General features: G+C 46.1%; 1 protein-coding gene across 1 annotated transcript in view; it reads right to left on the bottom strand.

Moving 5' to 3' along the window:
• Il15ra (interleukin 15 receptor subunit alpha) overlaps positions 1 to 19,055 on the bottom strand; it is a 28,513-nt gene extending 9,458 nt beyond the window's left edge. The window contains exons 1-5 of the mRNA XM_013349029.1: positions 18,962 to 19,055; positions 6,291 to 6,485; positions 4,730 to 4,828; positions 1,310 to 1,510; positions 424 to 456 (exon numbers count right to left, since the gene is read on the bottom strand). Of these exons, the coding sequence (XP_013204483.1) occupies positions 424 to 456; positions 1,310 to 1,510; positions 4,730 to 4,828; positions 6,291 to 6,485; positions 18,962 to 19,055 (622 nt within the window). The remainder of the gene's footprint in view (positions 1 to 423; positions 457 to 1,309; positions 1,511 to 4,729; positions 4,829 to 6,290; positions 6,486 to 18,961) is intronic.
• Positions 19,056 to 19,336: the final 281 nt, after the last annotated feature.

Below are 19,336 nucleotides of genomic sequence, written 5' to 3'. Positions count from 1 at the left end.
TCTCTCTCTCTCTCTCTCTCTCTCTCTGTCTCTCTCTCTCTCTCTCTCTCTCTCTCTCGGCAGAATGGCATTCTCTTAGTGGCAGCTGCTGGCTCCTGCTTTTCCTAACATGCTCTGGATCTAGGTGGAGCCTCTTGATGGGGCTGACCTGTGAGTAGCTGATCCATCAAGCTGTTTTGTGGTGTGCTAATTCCCTGCTTTGTACACCACAAGTGTGACAGTTAGAAGCTGCCGATCTTAAGACAAGTAATCATGTCCAATGACAAACTCCACAAATAGGGTTTTACCAAGTTATTCTCTGATGGCGACCTAAGGAATACTGCTACCGGCTGTGCCAGAGCGGCCTGGACCAGGCTGATGAACACGCTGTGCCTGTTTTATAGGCCCTGGTTATAAACACATCAGACAAAAGAAAATACTCACCTTTGGTCACTTTGGAGGTGTTTGGAGAAATCTCTGCAGAGGAGAGAGGAAAGCTGAGTCAGGATTGGAGTCCCAAGAGCACTAGGTTCTCGCCAAGCTGGAGAGATTAGCTACCATCTTAAAACCGTAAGAGACATGGAGCTGACATAACCAAACTGTTCTTAGCAAAAGTGAAGATGATAATTTGGTGAGGTGCTTGGTTACCCCTAAACATTGGCTATGCCTCAGAGAGGAACTGTTGTAATTAAACAAAAGAAAATGGCGGGAAGGGAGAGTCATGCTGTACAACAGGGCTCACATGGAGGTTGATTAGAAGAGGCGAGAGAAGAGGACAAAGGGGGCAAAGAGGGGAACAGAGGGGGCAGAGACCAGTCCCTGGGGATAAGAGTGGCAGGAAAGAGAGAGGAAGAGGGAAAAAGAAAGAGAGAGAGAAAGAGATGGGACGTGGCCCGTCTTTTAAAAGGGAACATAGCAAATGTGCACCGGAGGTGCTCTTAGTGGCTGCGGCTGTGGACGTATCCTGTCAGGACCCCAAGAGCAGGCCAGTACAGATGCCTGAACACTAACAGGAACAATTGCCAGTGGCTTCTCTACCCTCAGATCACAGCTCCACACCAAATGCTCTTTCCGTTCTCTGACGTGCTCATCAGCAAGCCGTGTCCTATCTGAGAAGTGGGGTTTCCTTCCTGGCTATCCTTACAGTGGGGACTGCACACACCATTCAAGCATGATAGTGGGCAGCAGAGACTGGGCCACTCAGTCAGTTCTGACTTGAGCCCCAAGTGGTCCAAAGCTAATGCAGACAACCCTCCTGCAAGATCCCAATCTAGGTCTCCGAAGCAGTATGTGGGGAACTGGCCTGTCTTTGTTCAAAGCTAGGGCTGACCTGGTATCCCAAGGGAAGGGGAAGCAGTAGGCTCCAAGATCGTTGTTGTTGCAAGAGATGGGGCTCGGGAGGACTCATGACTGCCTGTCCCTGTAGTTCCTGCAGAAGCTGGTTGGGATGGTGTCAGCCCGGAGCCTGGCACAATAGTTGTCTGGGTGGTCAATGTGGTATCAGATGATTTGGGAGATACAGCTTCTGGCTCTGCAGGAAATTCCAAGACAGAGACATAAAAATTCAGACTAGTGTCTGGAACCCAAGGTCTCACTTTAGGGAGCCTGTCTTGGCCAGCCTACTCCTAAGTAGGTGGTATAGCTATCCACTGTTCTATGGGACTCCTGATAACTCTAAAGACTATAGTTATTATGAGCATTCAAAACAAAACAAAACAAAATTCCCGAGAGATTGAGCAGATCGGCCTGCTTGCTGGAGAAAGTGTGCTATATTCTCAAAGACTTGATGCCAAAACACAAGTGGAACCGTGCTGTATTTGTGAAAGACAGCTGTGATGCTAGTTTTCCTTTTCAGTTTTGTTCTTTCTTGAGACAGGGTCTGGCATGTATCCCTGGCTGGTCTGGAACTTGTGTAGACCAGGCTAACCTCAAACTCATAGAGAGCTCCCTGCCTCTGCCTCATCTCTGAGTGTTGGAACTAAAGGTGTGTACCCCGACTTGCTTTCACACTTTGTCCTGACATTTTGAAATAAGAGGAAGCTTACATCCGATTCTGATTTAGTTCTTGCTAGCATGGAGGATGCCTGTGTTTTAGTTCCTGTCTTCCTTGTTCATCATTGGCAGACAGATGCTCCTAAACTCTAAAGTGGCCAACCCGTTCCCTAGTCTCTGTTCCCTTCCGGGTGAAAATGAGTCTTCCACTGTGGCAAGCCTGGGAAATGCAGGCTGAGGAAAGCATGCTGGGAGGCTGGACATCTTGGTGCTCCGAGGCATGGTGTGGTGCCCTGGCCCCATACTCTCTTAGCCATTCACCATGAGAGATGTGCCCGGACCCTTCAGTCCACTGGTATTACTGAGATGTATCCCTCTGTCTGCAAACTACCAGCCTTACAGAGCAGTCACACCCATCACCCATGACCAGTTAGTGTCCAAGGCTGTGCCTGCACATTTTTGTCTCAATGAGGAACATCTGACCAAGCATTTGGGACACAGAGACAAGGGTGAGAGAGAGAGTTGATCTTTCTTGTCTCTTGAGTAAATACTGTGTGAGTCATACCAAAGGAACTTGGGAAACACTTCTATCTTAAATGGGTCAAGTACCTACCACTTTCTTCTGTTTACAGAATTCACCAGAAGGGACACTCCTTTATCTTATTTTATTGTTTTTCCCTAATAGTACTGGAAGTTGAACCTATAGCCTTATGCATGCTAGGCAAGCATTCTACCAATGAGTTACAGCCCCAGCCCTATTCACTACACAGTGGCATGAAATTCAGAATCCTCTCTCCTCCTTAGGAGAGGAGTCCCCACCCTGGGATGCCTAAGAACCATCCGGGAAGTATCCAAAGCTGTCGATTCTCCTATCTATCCCAGACCAACTGGAGTTCTTCAGCAAGTTCCTTGTGTATCGGAAGGCTGAGACCCAGCACACTGGAAGTTGTGACCAATTGAGCAATTCAGGATGAATGAAAACAGAGATTGCCATAATTGGGAGTGGAAGGAGGAAACGAGGGGAAACCACAAGCTGGATGATGTGACAGTAAAACTTATTAGAAAATGAGAGTCTAGAAAGGTAGGGAGCATAGGTTTCAAACGTTCTTAGCAATGAGACAAATTCTGAGGACATTAAACTAGATTCGCATAACACTCAAGTGAAATACAAAACACTGAGTTGGGTTCAGTGGCACAGGCCTATAAACCAAGTGCTCTGAAGGCTAAGGTAGGATGCCTGTGAGTTTGAAGTCAGCCAAGGATATATAGTGAGACCCCGCCAGAAAAGAAGGAAGGAAGAAAGAAGGAAGGAAGAAAGAAGGAAGGCAGGGATGGAGAGAGGGGTGACGTTCATGCGATATTTCTGTATTATGATGGTTAGCTATAAATTGACACGAGGAAAGGGAATCTCTGTGAGGAATTGTCTACACTGGGTTGGCTTGTGAGCATGTCTGTCGGGAGTTGCCTTGATTAACTTAATTGATGTGGGAAGACTCATCCCACCCTGGGCGGCTCCATTCCATAGGAATGTACTGTGTCTTAAGAGTGGAGGTGTTGAACAGAGCACATGCCAGTGAACACGCATGTATTCCTGTCTCTCTGCTCTTGACTGTGGATGTGATGTGCCTGCTTCCAGCTCCTGCCACCGTGACTTTCCCAGTAATGGCCATAACCTGGAAATGTAAGAGAAAAGAAACTCTTTGTTCCCTAAGTTGCTTTTTGTCGGGATATTTTAGCTCATCAGCAGAAAAGAAACTAGAACAGACATCCAAACTAAATTGCTAATGATGAAGACTGGGAAGCTGGGCACAGTGGCACACACCTTTAAGCCAGCACTCAAAAGACAGAAGTAGGCATATCCCTGTGATTTTTGAGGCCACCCGGGTCTATATAGTGAGTTCTGGGACAGTCAGAGCTACAAAGTAAGACCTGCCTCAACCCACCCCATGTCCTCCACCCCACCTCCACCTCGGCCAAAGCAAAAGTCTTCAATGAGTCCCTCACATTGTTTTAAATTTGCCAAAGGAGGGCCCATCTTCCCCCTTTCTTTGGACTGTCTTGTCAAGGACCTGTGTAATAACAAGTGCTTTGGAAGATAGACAGAACCTACCTCTGGAGCAAAGACCAGGCATGTTAATTGCCAATTATAAGACATTCAGGTTCTATGAGCCCAGGCTTCCTTGGCCCAGTGCAGCCTGCTACACATACAGGGGTGTATTCTGGCTTAGCCTGCTGCCCCTGTGGGCCTGAGAGATGATGAGTTGATATTTCTGCTTTTCTGGGCCATGTGGGAAAGCCCTTTAATAATGTTGATACAGGTTGAGAGACAAGTGAGAACCAGGCGATGGTGGTGCCCGCCTTTAATCCCAGCACTCGGGAGGCAGAGGCAGGTGGATCTCTGAGTTCCAGGACAGCCAAGGCTACACAGAGAAACTCTTGATAAGGGTGTCTACAGCTAACATCTCCAGCTAACTATGGTTTAATATGTTAATGGTAAGCCACTATGAATCATGTACTTTTCCAGTTAACTATGGTCCAATGTGTTAATGGTAGATTCTAAGCCACTATGAATCATGTACATGTGAATTCTGAATATCAAATAACTGTGAAAAACCTAAACCACTATAAGTTCTGAATCTTGACGTCAACATAAAGTTGTTGCCGGGGTTTGCAGCGATCATCAGCAGGGGGCCATGGTATCTATGAGAGGGAAATGGATCCTACATGGTAGTTCTTTATATTTTCCCAGTATTCCTACCTTTTTGGGGAGGGGAGGGGCTCTCTGGCTGTGGGGTCACCTTTGGCGTCACTACTGTGGAAGGTAGCACTGGACTCTGGTGAGCCAGGGAGGGGTCTCCTAGAGAGAGGACAGTCACATGGCATTTATGATTTTGAGGGCAGAATCTGGGGCGGTTTAAGAACTAATTACAAATAAAAATAATCAATACACCAGTGCATGTAGCGACATTTCATTTGTATTTTAATAAATAAAGCTTGCCTGAAGGTCAGAAAAAACAAACCAGCCCCACCGATCAGCCTTAAAGATCAGACAGTGGTGACACACACTTGAATCCCAATAACCACACTAGTTTGCCATAGAAACCAGGCGGTAGTGGTGCACGCCTTGAATCCCAGCCCTAGAGAGGAATATAAGATGGGAGGAGACAGCTCTCACACACAATCTCATTCTGAGGTTTCTTGGAGACAGGATTGCCATTTCAGACTGAGGTAGAGAAAAGAGCCAGTGGTTGGCTGTTTTGATTTTCTGACCTTCATGTTGAACCTCAATATCAATATCTATCTCTAGGTTTTTTATTAATTATGCTACAAGTGCACATCCATTTCTGGCTTCCTTGGACAAGGCTAGAAGTACAGGAAGTGAATATCAGTCTCCCAACCCAAATACACAGACTGTAAACTGATTTTCTAGAATTTTCCACAGGTCAGTCATCAAGTAGTTCTTGCATGGAATGATATATGTGGTACCAACCCTCCCGGGAGTTCCCAGAAGATGGAGCTGGGCATTTCCATCTAAGTTCCGAATGACTGGCACTAGCTGGGGCTATCCATGTCCTAGATATGCAGTGTGCCTGTTTGAACAGTTCTCTCCTGGAAGACTATGGATCAGTTTTTATTTATTTATTCTTTTAGGGAGCAGAATGGGGATTAGTATTCCTGGAAGCACCACCAAGTGGCTTCTACTCCAAGAATGTTGGCTTTCATCCAACTGTGGCTGAGTTTTTTTTTTTTTTAAAAGTTGGTTTTCACAGCCCTCATCTTCACTCTTGAGCATTAACTGCCCTGGTGAGTAAGACAGGGATTTTCTGTTTGGTAGCTCTACCCAACTTTCAGGTTCTGGAAAACAAGAACACTGTATGTTTTCCTGAAGCCCTCTGCCTTGTGAGAGCTCCATAAAGCTCTCTGGGCAGCTTGAGCACACACCCTAGACCATAGCTCATCCTCTGCCAGAACAAACACTGATGGACATGAGCGTTAACATTTATCAGGTTCCACTTATCTCTACAAACCACAGTTGACATCACGGTCATTTTCTGGGTCACCAAGCAAGAAGCTAAGGGATTTGCCCAAGGACACAAAATAGCTAAGTGGCAGAACTAGGATAAGAACCAAGATTGGGTGACAGAGCCCATTGCCCATGCGTTTCTATCCCAGGAGGGGTTGCTTCGTGTCCCACTGGTGTAGTTAGCCCCAGACCCCAGCACGGATTTTTTTTGCCTCCCACAGCTCCCATCCTTCAGCCTTATGCTCTGTTCAGCCTTGGCAGGAGGCAGGGGAATAGTGTGGGGTCAGCTACTTACTGATGCACTTGAGGTTAGGAGTTGTCCAGTGGGCAGTGTTTGTGTTCTTGTTAATCACACACTCGGTCAGCGTGGATGTGCCCGCTTTCCGTTTGAAACCAGAATTGCAGACATACCTCTCCCTGGAGTTCACACTGTAGTTCTTGACCCTGATGTCTGCATGCTCAACAGATATGGGGGTTGGACATGTGGTACCTGGAAAGTGCACGAGAGGAGAGAGATGAGAAGACTGGGTGTATTTGTGGGGGTCTTCATGGGAGCACAAGAAACAGCTTTGTAGCTAGGGTCGAGCTTCTCCCAGGGCCCATAGGATAGATGCAAGACCCAAGCACACAGATGTGATGAGAAAGAACACCTATCATCCAGAAGTCTTCCAGGAGTCTCCTTTAAATGCCAGCCGCTCAGTGCAGCTAGATACCCGCTAGTCACCGACACATCTTTTTCCGTTCTCGATCAAGATTGTTTGAGGGATGTCACATGGTTGTTTTTGATCAATAAGAAGAGTCTCTTAATTGGTGTCCTTGTGCCCCACTGCAAGCAGCCAGCCTAATCATTAGCTGAGCATCCTTAACAACTTTCCTCTTCCTAGGCAGCCGGCTACTCTTGCAGTAAAGCCCAAAATGCTGAAGAAGCCTATAAGGCTCGTCAGCACCTGCCCTATCTGCCCTTCAAATGCCTTCCCATTTGATGATTTCCCCCCCTTGCCACTCACCATAGCACCTCCTTCTTCACAATGCATGCAGCTGACTACCTCCCACCATCCTTTCTTGCCAACTGCCATGTTACCTGCCAGAAAAGCCTTTATTTGCTTAGCTGGTGACCTGCTTCCTAAGGTTCTTTGATCATTCTCTTTACGCTCTACAGCTTCCTTGGCAGTTTGCACTTAGGATGTTGATGTTATAGAATTAGTGCGTATCTTACCATCTGCAGTCTGAGCTATGTGAGGGTGGAGGCTAAGTCTACCTTTGCTCAACATTGTATTCCTGATCCCTAGTACAGTACCTGGAAATACTAGGTGCTCAGGTACAGGTTAAAAGACTAATGAGTAGGTTTAGTACAGAGGCAGAATTTAGGAGACAGAGGCAGGCAGAGCTCTGTGAGTTTGAGGCCAATCTAGTCTACAGAGTGAGTTCAAGGCCAGCTAAGGCTACACATTGAACTCTTGTCTAAAACAAACAAAGAGTGGTGGATAAACACTTTTCTTCAATAACAAGCTGGAGTCAGACCTCCTGAAATTTAGTTCAGTTTGTTTTATTTCTATGTGTTTAGTCAGCTACTATACACTCTGATTGCTAGTCCATTTTCAGAAGAAACTGGAACACAATAAACTGTTCCAAAGATAGACAGTTCCAGATGGGTCTACTCTCATAGCAGCTGCAACTGGACTCATACTGCAAAGCTCCTGCTAAAACTGGCTGTGGTGGGGGTTCCGTGTTGTCTAAATGAAGGTTTTAGAAGATGATATCTGGTCCTAGAAACAATTGGAGGGTCCAAAACGTTGGCCATTTCTAGTTGGGAATTTCATGCTTGCATTTGACTTCTTTTTAATCCCAGCACTTGGGAGGCGAAGGAAAAAGGAGTTCTGAGTTCGAGGCCAGCCTGCTCCACATAGCAAGCTCCAGGACAGCCAGGACTATGTACAAAACCCTGTCTCAAAAATTATTTTGTGTATATGGGTGTTTTGCCTGAATATATGTGAACCACATGTGTCCTTGGTGCCCAGGGAGTCCAGAGAAGGTTGTCAGATCCCCTAGAACTAGAGCTACCATGGTTTTTAACCACTGTGTGGAAGCTGGGAATCAAACCTAGGTTCTATAGACAAGCAACCAGTGTTCTTAACCACTGAGGCATTTCTCCACCTCCATATGTTTGATTTCTTGTACTGTTTTTCTTTTTAGATTTATTTATTTATTTAGGTTTCTGTGTTTAAGTGTTTTACCTGAATGTTTTTGTGTGTAATACATGTGTGCATTATGCCCATGAATGTCAGAAGAGGATGTTGGATCCCCTGAAAATTGGGAGCTGTAAGAGATGGTAGTGAGCCGGGCGGTGGTGGCGCACGCCTTTAATCCCAGCACTCGGGAGGCAGAGGCAGGCGGATCTCTGTGAGTTCGAGACCAGCCTGGTCTACAAGAGCTAGTTCCAGGACAGGCTCCAAAACCACAGAGAAACCCTGTCTCGAAAAACCAAAAAAAAAAAAAAAAAAAAAGAGATGGTTGTGAGCCACTCCGTGGCTGCTGGGAACTGAACCAGGGTCCACTCCAAGAACAACAAGTGCTGCTACCTGCTGAGCCATTATTGTTCCAGCCCCATTTTGTTCTTCCTTCCCTCTTTCTCTCCCCTGGACTCTGTTAGCACAGTGGTTGCCCAACTTCCTTTTAGAACACTTTTTACTTAAGTTCAAGTGATTTTAATTTGAAATGGCTTGACTGTGAATCCGCCAGTTTGTTTGTTTGTTTGTTTGTATTTGACCACCGCTTTCTCTGCTCTTTTCAGACAGGGACTGTTATCAACAAGCTGTTTCACAGCTAAGCCTTGAAGTATTCTCCTCTAGGATTCTTTCAACTCTTTGCATTCATTGCACACACAGAGATGAGACATTTAGGACTGATCGCTCCAGAGGCTTTAGAATGGAGAGCGGGTTAGCAGGAATTATAATGTAGTCATCACTGGCTGTCTCCTGACAGAAAGGTAGTTGTTCACCCACAAAGACTGGATGTCTCAGCATCCCATTGTAGTGCGAGAGTTCCAGGGAAGTCCTGGAGAGTTGCGGGTCTTCAGTCTACACTGGCATCCTGAAGAACTGGGTTCAAAGCAAAGGAACGCCCCAGGAACAGAATAGACAAACTTGGCAGTCAAAGTGAGGGCAAACAGACAAAAAGCAAATGCTTCCTTCTTCCGTGTCATTTTGTGTGGACTGCCACCAGGTGTGGCTCAGATGATCCAATCAAGAAAATCCTTCCCGGGTGCCCTTAGTCGCTTGGATTCTAGTTGATTACAGATATAATCAATTGATAACGAAGATTACCCATCACAAGCCCACATCTTGTCAACCTGATCCACAATCACATTCCCTTACATCAAGCTTAACTTCCAAATGGAAACAATAACTAGATCATAATTCCACTTAACATTATACAATTATCCCACAGATAATTACAAATGTATTATATAGTTTAGGATAAGTGGTGATAGTCCTTGCCAGAACTTTTCAAGTTACAGAATGACAAACTAAGTAAATTTTGACCCTCTATAAACCAGTGAATCTCAGATGTTCTATGATAGTGACAGAAAATGACTAGGACCTCTGAGGACTCCTAACCCTCTTCCTCCTCTTCCTCTTCTTCCTCCTCTTTAGTGTTATGGGTCAAACTCAGGGCTTTGCACATGACAGGTAAGTGCAAGGATTCTTCTTGAAGCAAACTCTAAGAGCCAATGACAGTTCAAGCCAAGATTATCAGTTGGTGAGAACATTTTCCTTCAACTATTTCTCTAGTTGTGGTTTTCATAATGCTGGCTTGCCACCCCCTTTTCTTATTAGCCACCTCTTCACACCTTTAGAGTTCCTTCTTCCATGAGCAGGGTCCAGTGCTGTTCATTCCACTCGTTCTGTATTTGGTATTTTAGCTGTAGCTTTGTTTCCCAGGGCAAGCTCCCCTCTGCCACGTGGATTGGCTGCTCAGCTGTTTTCTGCCTCTTGTCACCTCGGGTCCTCTTCGGCAGTGCTGCTTAGGAGTTATGTGTCTTAGACCCACCTGAAGGGCTTGTTAAAACAAGCTGTGGGTCAGAGGCAGAGCCCAGGAGTCTGTATTTCAAGTGTCAGATGGTACAGGTCCTGGAGGTCCAGGACCCATACTTTGGGAACTGCTGCTCTGTCTACAAGTGCAGCAGAGCAGATGGCACTTGGTTTACAACCCAGTGGTGTGAACAGCAGCCAGCTCATACCATTTTCAGACCATGGCATTGATTAAAAATGTACATTTATATTGTGTGTGTGTGTGTGTGTGCGCGCGCGAGTGTGCGCGCGTGCCCGCGTGCATGAGTTGCTCTCATACCACAGCACCCATGTGTAGAGTCTGTTGTCTCTTTCTATGAAGTGAGTGCTGAGAGGGGCGTCATCAGGTGTGCCAGCAAGTGCCTTTACCCACTGATCTCTCTCAATGGCTGTGCTTTTAAGTAGATCTTATTCTCTCACTTCAATCTCTAAAGTATACACCCCACTGTGTGTGTGTGTGTGTGTGTGTGTGTGTGTGTGTGTGTGCGAGAGAGAGAGAGAGAGAGAGAGAGAGAGAGAGAGAGAGAGAAGCTTGTTAATTCCATGTGTTTAACTCAATGTTTCCGAATGTTTAAATCTGCATCTGTGGTACTCTGCTATACACTGCATTGCTCGGAAAGTACTTAGGGATGGGATAATGGTGTGGGGTGGGAAGGAACAATCGTAAAAACCAATTCAAAGAACCTTAAGAACACTTGGCAGCAGATCAGAATGGAGAGTTCAGTAAAAAAAAAATACTAGCCCTGATCTCTGGTCAAATATTCCCTCCTTCTGAGAAAGCCTGAACTATGCTAGGACCTTTGGACCTCTGGGAGAGCTATTACATAATTTGTGGATGGACAGTCTCCAGCCATAGATTGGTATCTCCAGGGACTTGAGAGGTCCCCAGGGAAGAATGCCAGAGAAAAGGCATCTAGCTGAACTACCCCTTCTCTTATTTGCCTCAAGTCTGCTCCTTAATGTCATTATCTTGTCTTGGGCTATGAGATCACATTGTCTGTTTTCCTCTCCAGAGAACGGGCAGGCCCTGCCATGGGTCATTCTGAAGCCTTGGGGGCAGAGGAGTCTAAGAACCCATGCCTTGCACAGGACGTTTCCTGCCTTTGCAGTCGCAGAGGTAATGGATTCAGCATGGAACACCCTTTTCCCAAAGGCTGATACTGCTGTAAGTTCTGCTTGGTCCTCCCTCACATCTGGAGCCTTTCTGCTCCTGGAACATGGTGTACCGAGTGTGGTAAATGAACCAGATGGATACAGCTGGGATTGATAGACATTGCTGTCTAATTGCAACTGCTGAAAAAGGCCATCATGAAAAAGTTCAAGGATGAGCCAGATGAGTAAGGGACAAGCAGGGCCAGTGGTCCCATCTGGTCAACAAGGACCAGTGCATTTTCCAGTTGTTCCTGGGAGAAGACTCGGTCACTGTGGCCCCGCAGAACACGCTCATTGCTGGCAAGTGGGGCATCTCCTCCCGCTGTGAGGATCTTCTGAAGACCTGCCCGATGTGCTGGGAGCTTAAAAAAAAAAAATGCTTGGACCTGAAAAGACGGCTCAGTATTTAAGAGAACATACTGCTGAGTGTAGTTCCCAGCACCCACCCACATCAGGTGGCTCACGACTACCTGTACCTCCAGCGCCAGAGGATCTGCCACATCCTCGGGCCCCCTTGGGTACCTACACAGTACACGGCAGCCACTCACACGGACATATGCATGCAGAAAAATAAAAAAGAAATCTTTAAAAAGGTAAAGAACTGAGCGAGTGACGGAAACAGAACAGCTACTAGGAAGAGGAGTCAAGGCGGAGCGAGTCTGCTCGTCGAAGTCTGACGAAGCTCCAGCATCCTTTCCTCTGCCCCCGTTATGGCCTGTGTTACGTCCTCTACTAAAGCCAGGTATGGTGATGCATGCCTGTGATGCCAGCACTCAGGAGGAAGAAAGAGGAGAACCAGAAATTCAAGGCCATCCTCAGCTACATAGCCACTTGGAAGGTAGCCTGGGCTACATGGGACTGTCTCAATTTCCCCCCACAAGAGCTCACTACTGTAGTTTCCTGAGTAGGTGCTATTTATTTCTCAATATATCCCTCTCTAAGTCTAAACCGACATTTTCAATCCTTCTTTTTTTGCTAAAAAGATTTTTTTTCATTTATTTTTTTTTATTGTGATATATATCTGCATTCATGCCATGGCATTTGTGTGGTCAGAGGACAACCTGCAGAAATCAGTTCTGTCCTTCCATCACGTGGGCCCTCGGGATCAAAATCGGGTGTGCTTTGTCACCTCGACCTTTAACCTCTCACAGGTATCTTTAGTGGGTTTTTCCCGCCTCTCAGCACGGGTAGCTTATCCAATGATATTTTCATAGGATTCTGGGACAGCACCACGTGTGTGCTTGTGTGTGCTCCCACCTGTTACTCTATTGCTTTCATCTGTTTATCAAATGTCATTCCCTCCTTATAACAAGCCTTGAACCGTGTACCTGTGTGTAAATCTTTGTTAATTACTTTCAAAGCGGGCTCTTCGATTCAGTGCCTTTCCCCCCCCCCCCCCGAATTGTGGAGCCAGCACACCAGTTTCCTGCTGCAATCCCCACTGCAAGGCTGTAGGTCAGCTCAGGGAACAACTGATCGCTAAGGAATGCCAAGTCTTCCCGAACTCAAGCGCAGTATCTGCCCTTATTTCAGACTTTTGTGATTTCTTAACATATTTCTTATTGATTTTTATTGGGCTCTACATTGTTCTCTGCTCCCCTCCCTGCCTCTCTCCTCCCCTTCAACCCTCTCCCAAGGTCCCTATGCTCCCAATTTACTCAGGAGATCTTGTAAGACTTTTGTGATTTCTATAAAAAGTGTTTATAGTACTTTAAAATTTCTATTGTATTTACTGTGTGTGTGTGTGTGGTGTGTGTGTGTGTGTAAGTCAGAAAACAACATGCAGGAGTTCTTCCCTTCCACTGTGGGAATTTTGAGAGTCAAAGGTCATCAGACTTAGCACCAAGCACCTCTCCCAGATGAGCGATCTCACCTTGAGCTTTCAGCATGGTAGCCTTGTGTATCCTTTGTCAGATGTACTAAGGGATTAATTAAAAAAAATATTTTTAATTTATTCTTTGTTAATTTCTTGCATGTATATAATGTTTTGATAGTCTGTTCCCCAATTTCTCCACTTATTTCTGTCATACCTCCTCCATCTCCTTTTCTTTCCAACAAGGCTTCCTTTTATGTCCATGTCTTTCTAAGGTTCATACAGGGCTGGTTACTTTGATGTCAGCTCGACACAAGCTAGAGTCCTCTGAGAGGAGAGGTCTCAGTTGAGAAGATGCCTCTGCAAGATTAGGCTGGAGGCAAGACTGTAGGGTATTTTCTTAATTGATGGGGGTGGGCCCAGCCCATTGTGGGCGGTGCCATCCCTGGTTTGGTGGTCCTGGGTTCCATAAGAAAGCAGGTAGAGCAAGCCATGAGGAGCACACCAGTAAGCAGTACCCGTCCATGGCCTCTGCACCAGTTCCTGCCTCAAGATTCCTGCCCTGCGTAAGATGAATAAACCCTTTCCTCCCCACCCAGCTCACTTTTTGGTCATGGTGTCTCATCATTGCAATAGTAACACTAACTAAGACATACATAATTTTTTTTTAAAAGTATGTGTTATTATGATGATGATGATGATGATGATGATGATGATGATGTGTCTGGTGTTTTGCTTGCTTGAATGTCTGCTCACCACATGCAAGCCCAGTGCCTGCTGGGACAGAAGAGGATGCCAGATACCCTAGAACTGGGGTTACAATGGTTGTGAACCTGAGTCTTCTGGAAGAGCAGCCTGTGCTTTTATCTGACGAGCCATGACACACAGTTTTGTACAGGTGCCTACATGGACACGGGTGTGGGGTTCTTTCCTGGAGAATGAACAGCCTACCAGTGGCCGCACCAGTGAAGAGAAGCAAGTCTCCATCCCCTGATGGCTGTTAGCTGCTGACTACTCTCAGCTTCAGGTGGGCCTCATGGGTTCTGGAGTATTTTTGATGCCAAAGAAAATAACATATTTGAATTTTTATTTCTTAGTGTTTTTTTGTTAGCATTTTGCATGTTTATTTACAAGACTATATTAATTGCAAATATATATATATATATATATATATATATATATATATATATATATATATATTGTGCCGTCTCTCTGAAGTCACTCACTCATCTTAATAACATTCTCTAGGTCCTGTGCGATTTCCTCTGGCCATGATCAGGCCATGACTTACTTGAACTATTTCATAATTCTATTTTATCTCCTTTATTGTCTTACTAATGAAATAGTTATTGCATTATATTTTTAATTAGTTTTTTATTGATTGGGGTTTAGTTTTGGACGTGATCTCACTATGTAGCCCAGGCTATCCTAGAATTATCTACGTGGCCCAGCCTTCCCTCCGACTCCCAGCAATTATCCTCCTCAGTCTTGCAATTGCTGAGATTACAGTCATGAACCACTGTACCCAGTTTCGCTATTGCTTTATTCTAGAGGTTCATTTAGGCTATCAGTGTTTATCTCTGAGTGATACTATATCACCTCACACAAATAGCATAAGAACCTTCAACAAGGCCGGAGAGATGGCTCAGACAGTAGAACTCTTGATGTCCAGGTGTGAAGATCTGAGTTTAAATCCTCTGTCCTCAAGTAGGAAAGTTAGATGTGATTGTGCATGTGCTGGGGATGGGGAGACAAGGGATCTCTGCTAGCCTAGCTCCAGGCTCAGTGAGAGACCCTATCACAAAGGAATAAGGCACAGTTATAGAATAGGACATTAAATGTTCCCCTTTAGTGAACACATGCACACTACATCCTCCCCCCACCCCCAGAAAGCCTTAAAGATTATTGTCCATATATCATTCCCAACCTTTGTGTTATCGTCATTGCGCATTTTACTTTTCCATAACCAATGAATTATTACTTTTGCTTTGTACAACAAAATTATCCTTTACCAACCATCAGTTGAAAGAGGACTTTAATGCTAATCATTTCTGGGTATTTGTATCAAGAGCGCTTTGCCTTATCTACTTTGTCTTTTTTTTTTCTGAAAAAAGAAGTCTATCTTGGGTCTTTCCTGGTGAATGGTCCTCAGAGATAAACCTAGGAATAGCTGATTTTTGAATGCACAAGAATATCAAAATGCTGCAGCAAACCCAAACAGCCAAACGGCCAAGTGGCGGTGAGTTATTTAATTTACAAAGCTAGATGGTCTCGCAATTGCATTGGAAGCAATATATTTTAATGTAATGATAACTTTTCACTTCCCTCAGCTTTAATTACATATTTTAATACTACAATGATACTACAATCCCCCCCCCCCAATATATATCTTAGATATCCAATGTCAGCCATACCGTACTGAACTTGATGGGTCTTGTCTGGTCTTGGAGGCTAAGCAGGGTCAAGTCTGGTTGGTACTTGGATGGGAGACATCCATTATAAGCAAGTTTCATCTTGTCTGTTGGATCATAAGCTCCATGAAGATGGTACATGTATTTCACGGTTCCCTGGAACTCCTTTCCCACTTTTAAACCCCATTTACGGTAGGTATTTAAGTTGGTAACTTATGAATACTTACAGTGGATGAAGTTACGGAGCTAACTTACAGTTGTGCCACTTTCAAAGTTCTCACACAGTCAGTCCTAAAGATCATTTGCATTTGTAGCAAAGGACTACACCTCTTTCTGGTTCCCAGAACCTGTGGATCAGGCTTCTTTATCAAGTTGGTTTGCAGAGTCTAAGATGGGCAAGGAGCCCTGACCTACTCTTGTATCTGGAGTTCAAGAGTCGTCAGGTAAGCTTGTGTCTTCCATCCTTTAAGTGGGGTCAGAATCCGTCACAGCATGTCCTTCCCCTTAGTCCCTGTGACAGGCACGGAGGCACCACGAAATGAAAGCATGGCTCTTGCCCTCTGGAAGCTGACTCTGAATCGGATGTGCCCAAACAGTCAGGGCCTCTAGGCTTCCAGTAACCTATTTTTCTCCCTGTCTGAAGTGCCAGCCAACCCAGCATACTTCCTCATGGTGCAATAAGTACAGGCTGTACTCAGCTCATTGCCCCAAACTCATCCGCTCTTCTTCGTCCCTCAGTTTCATTTAACTAGGATTCCTAATCCCCTTCGAGGGTTAGAAGCCAGGATGGCTACCAGTTGTAGATTGAAACCTGTTCCTTACAGTTTGGACTCAAGAGGAAGCCACTTGCTCCAATCTCATAGACACCACTCTGTTTCAGGATTTCTTCACCGCACACCGCACTATTGCAGAAACCCCAGCCTCCAGGCTCTCACTACAGTTTGTTCCCACCCTCTTAGAGCACCTGTCCTCCTTAGACCCCACAGTCCCCTGCTCAAAAGAGTAGCAAGTTTTTCAAGGAGAAAGGCATCCACTAACATCTACCACCATATGTGATGAATGGCACCAAAGTGATTCCTAGGACACATTTGAAGAAAGGGAATCACCAGAGCCAGGCCTGCTTTGTGGTACATGACTTTAATCCCAGCACTTGGGAGGCAGATCTCTGGCAAGGCTAGCCTGGTCTACTTGGAGAGTTCTAGAGCAGGCAATGCTACACAGTAATACCCTGTCTCAAGGAAGGGAGAAGAAGAAAAAGAAAAAGAGAATATAGTATTTCTCAACATCTTACCTCTCAGATATTGCTATTTTTGAGCTTTTAGAGACAATTACCCATGCTGAGGCAACCTAAATACCCAACAATCAGGAGGCAACTGAAGCTCAATCATATCTTTAACAATGAACAATTGTTTAACTGGGTATGGTTGCTCACACCCTCCTGCAATCCCAGCACCTGGGTGCTGAGACAGGAGTGTAGTGAGTCATTCCTCACCTTCCACCTTGCTTGAGTCTCAGTCTCTCTCTCTCTCTCTCTCTCTCTCTCTCTCTCTCTCTCTCTCTCTCTGTCTCTCTCTCTCTCTCTCCCTCCCTCCCGCCCCTTGTTTTCCCACCTCTGATCTTCTGGGATTCTGCCATCCCTGCCTCTCATCCCATCCTATGTGCTATGCATTTTGCTCATATGAGTTCAGGCCCTCCAATCTGGGTGGCAAGTGTTTTTACCCACTAAGCCATCTCCTCAGTGGTTACCCTTCTATTTATTTTTGGTTTTGGATCTTGCCATATAACACAGATTGTCCTTGAACTAGAGATCCTTCTGCCTCAGAGTGCTGGGATTATAAGCAAGCATTCTCCACCAGCTTTGGTGGGAATTTACTGTTGATTCAAATTAAAACATGAATGAAGACTCAGAATAATTAGTGAGCTACAGAAGCCACATAAAAAAGAGTACATGCAGTATAATTCCATTTATATAAAATTCTAGAAAGTGCAACAAATCTACAGGAAAAGGACAAGACATTGCAGAGTAGGGCAGGAGATCAGGATTGTGAGGACATAGGGAACTTGGCAGTAAATGACCATGTCCCTGTGTTGATTATGGTGACAGTTTAAAGAGTGTACCCTTTTATCTTGAAACTTAGCAAGCTGTACAATTTAAATATATGCAGATTATGGTCAGTTATGACCCAATATGGCTATTCTTAAAACCAAGATTCAGGTGCCAGCTGATGGCAAAAGCGCCTTAAGGTCAAAGAGCAAGGCCATGCGTAGCACCTGAGCCTTCCTCAGGTTGACAGGGAGGTGCTTCCTCCAGGCTGAGCCAGGCTGAGCAAGACTAAAACTACATTCACTTTCAGACTGAAATAGCTGCAGGCTATTTCTGGCTATTCAGGATCACTCCTTTCTATCCAGTTCAAGGGAATTTACCAACAAAACCCAGATGGAGGGTGGGGACCCTAGAATAATAGCCTTGGGAAAATGAAACCCCATAACACCCCTACAGAGCCAGCCCCAGGAGCAAGTGTGAGTGGACCGGCTATGCTGGAGTCCCAAGGAGACTGGGATTGGATGCCCCAAACCAAGAAGTCTCGCTTTAAAACACCCTTGGGGATAAGTAGTTGCTAACTCACTGGGAAGTCCATGGATGACTTTCAGTGAGTCCTCACCCCCCCCTCGCCCCCCAAGTCAGGCGCACATTTTGCAAGTATGTGCTTTCACGTACATTTCTGTACAGAGAGTACATAGATTTTTATCAGACTCTTAAGAATTTCATGATTATAAGAAGATGAAGCGTCCCGTGATGGCACATGACTAGATCCATCTGTTCTTTCTCTTTCCTTATAGACTTACAGGAACAAAACTAGGGTCTCACTCCTTCCCGATGAGATTAGACTTAGGCGACACGTTCTGGAACGTACAACACCCCCTCTTTCCTGGGAGCACAGTCTGCTCGCCTCTCCAACCATCCCAAGCTTTCCGCACACTTGAGAACTGGGAGTTGTTTCCCAGCGTTCAGATATGCAACCTGGCCCACACATTTTCTTCCACCCGCAACGCAGCCCTTTGCCCGGTGCCTTTCATCTAATTTACTTTGACCTGAAAATCGTTAGTTTTTCCTCGAGCCCCTCCTGGAACCCCACACATCGGCGCGACACCCCATAGCAGCGCGTGTGGGCTGGCAGAGGCACTCACACACGTCTCCAAGTTCCAAGCTCTCGCCTAGCTTGTCAGACTTGCTCTCCTCCCTAAGTCTCCGAAAAGTCAGTGGGGTCGCTCGACTCCTTTGAACAAGCGACTCGGTAGCCAGCCTGGAGCAAGACAAGGGGCTCTCATCTTTTTTTTTTCTTTTTTTCGGTCTCCGCGGCTGCCTCCACGTGTCCTGAACCCCACAACCCCCACGCCCCTCCGTGATCCTCTCCAGCTGAACTTGAGTCCTGTGAAGTCGTGACCCCCACGGGTCAAATTCAGCCGGGTGTTCAGGTCCCCATTCTACTCCCCTGTTTGGACTCAAGACGTTCCCTACCCGGTGTCACCCGCAGCGGGAGCAGCAGCAGCAGCAGTAGCAGCAACACCTGGAGGGCGTGGACTCCACAGCCCGAGAGCTGCCGCGAAGTCATGGCCGAACGTCCCTCGCAGTGCCCCACCGGGACGCAAGGCTGGGGTCTCTGGGAGGTAGCGAGCTCAGCTCCAGGACCAGCCGGCAGCCAGGAGCATTCGCTTTCGCTTTTGCTTTAGCCCCCGGGGTTGCAAAGAGGTGCGAAGTGGTGACAGATCTGTGACTCAGCATCCCCACCCCTGCTTTGGAAGAAGCCCCGGCGGCCGGCAGTGACACCCCCTCCTCAGGGAGGCTGCTCCTGTCCTCCGCAGCGCGGGGCCCTCACCTGGACAAGCCGGCGAT

The sequence above is a fragment of the Microtus ochrogaster genome, chromosome 16, assembly GCF_000317375.1.
Source record: "Microtus ochrogaster isolate Prairie Vole_2 chromosome 16, MicOch1.0, whole genome shotgun sequence".
NCBI classification, from domain to species: Eukaryota; Metazoa; Chordata; class Mammalia; order Rodentia; family Cricetidae; genus Microtus; species Microtus ochrogaster.
Note: the sequence above shows the minus strand (reverse complement) of the source record. Positions and strands in the feature narration are given on the sequence as shown.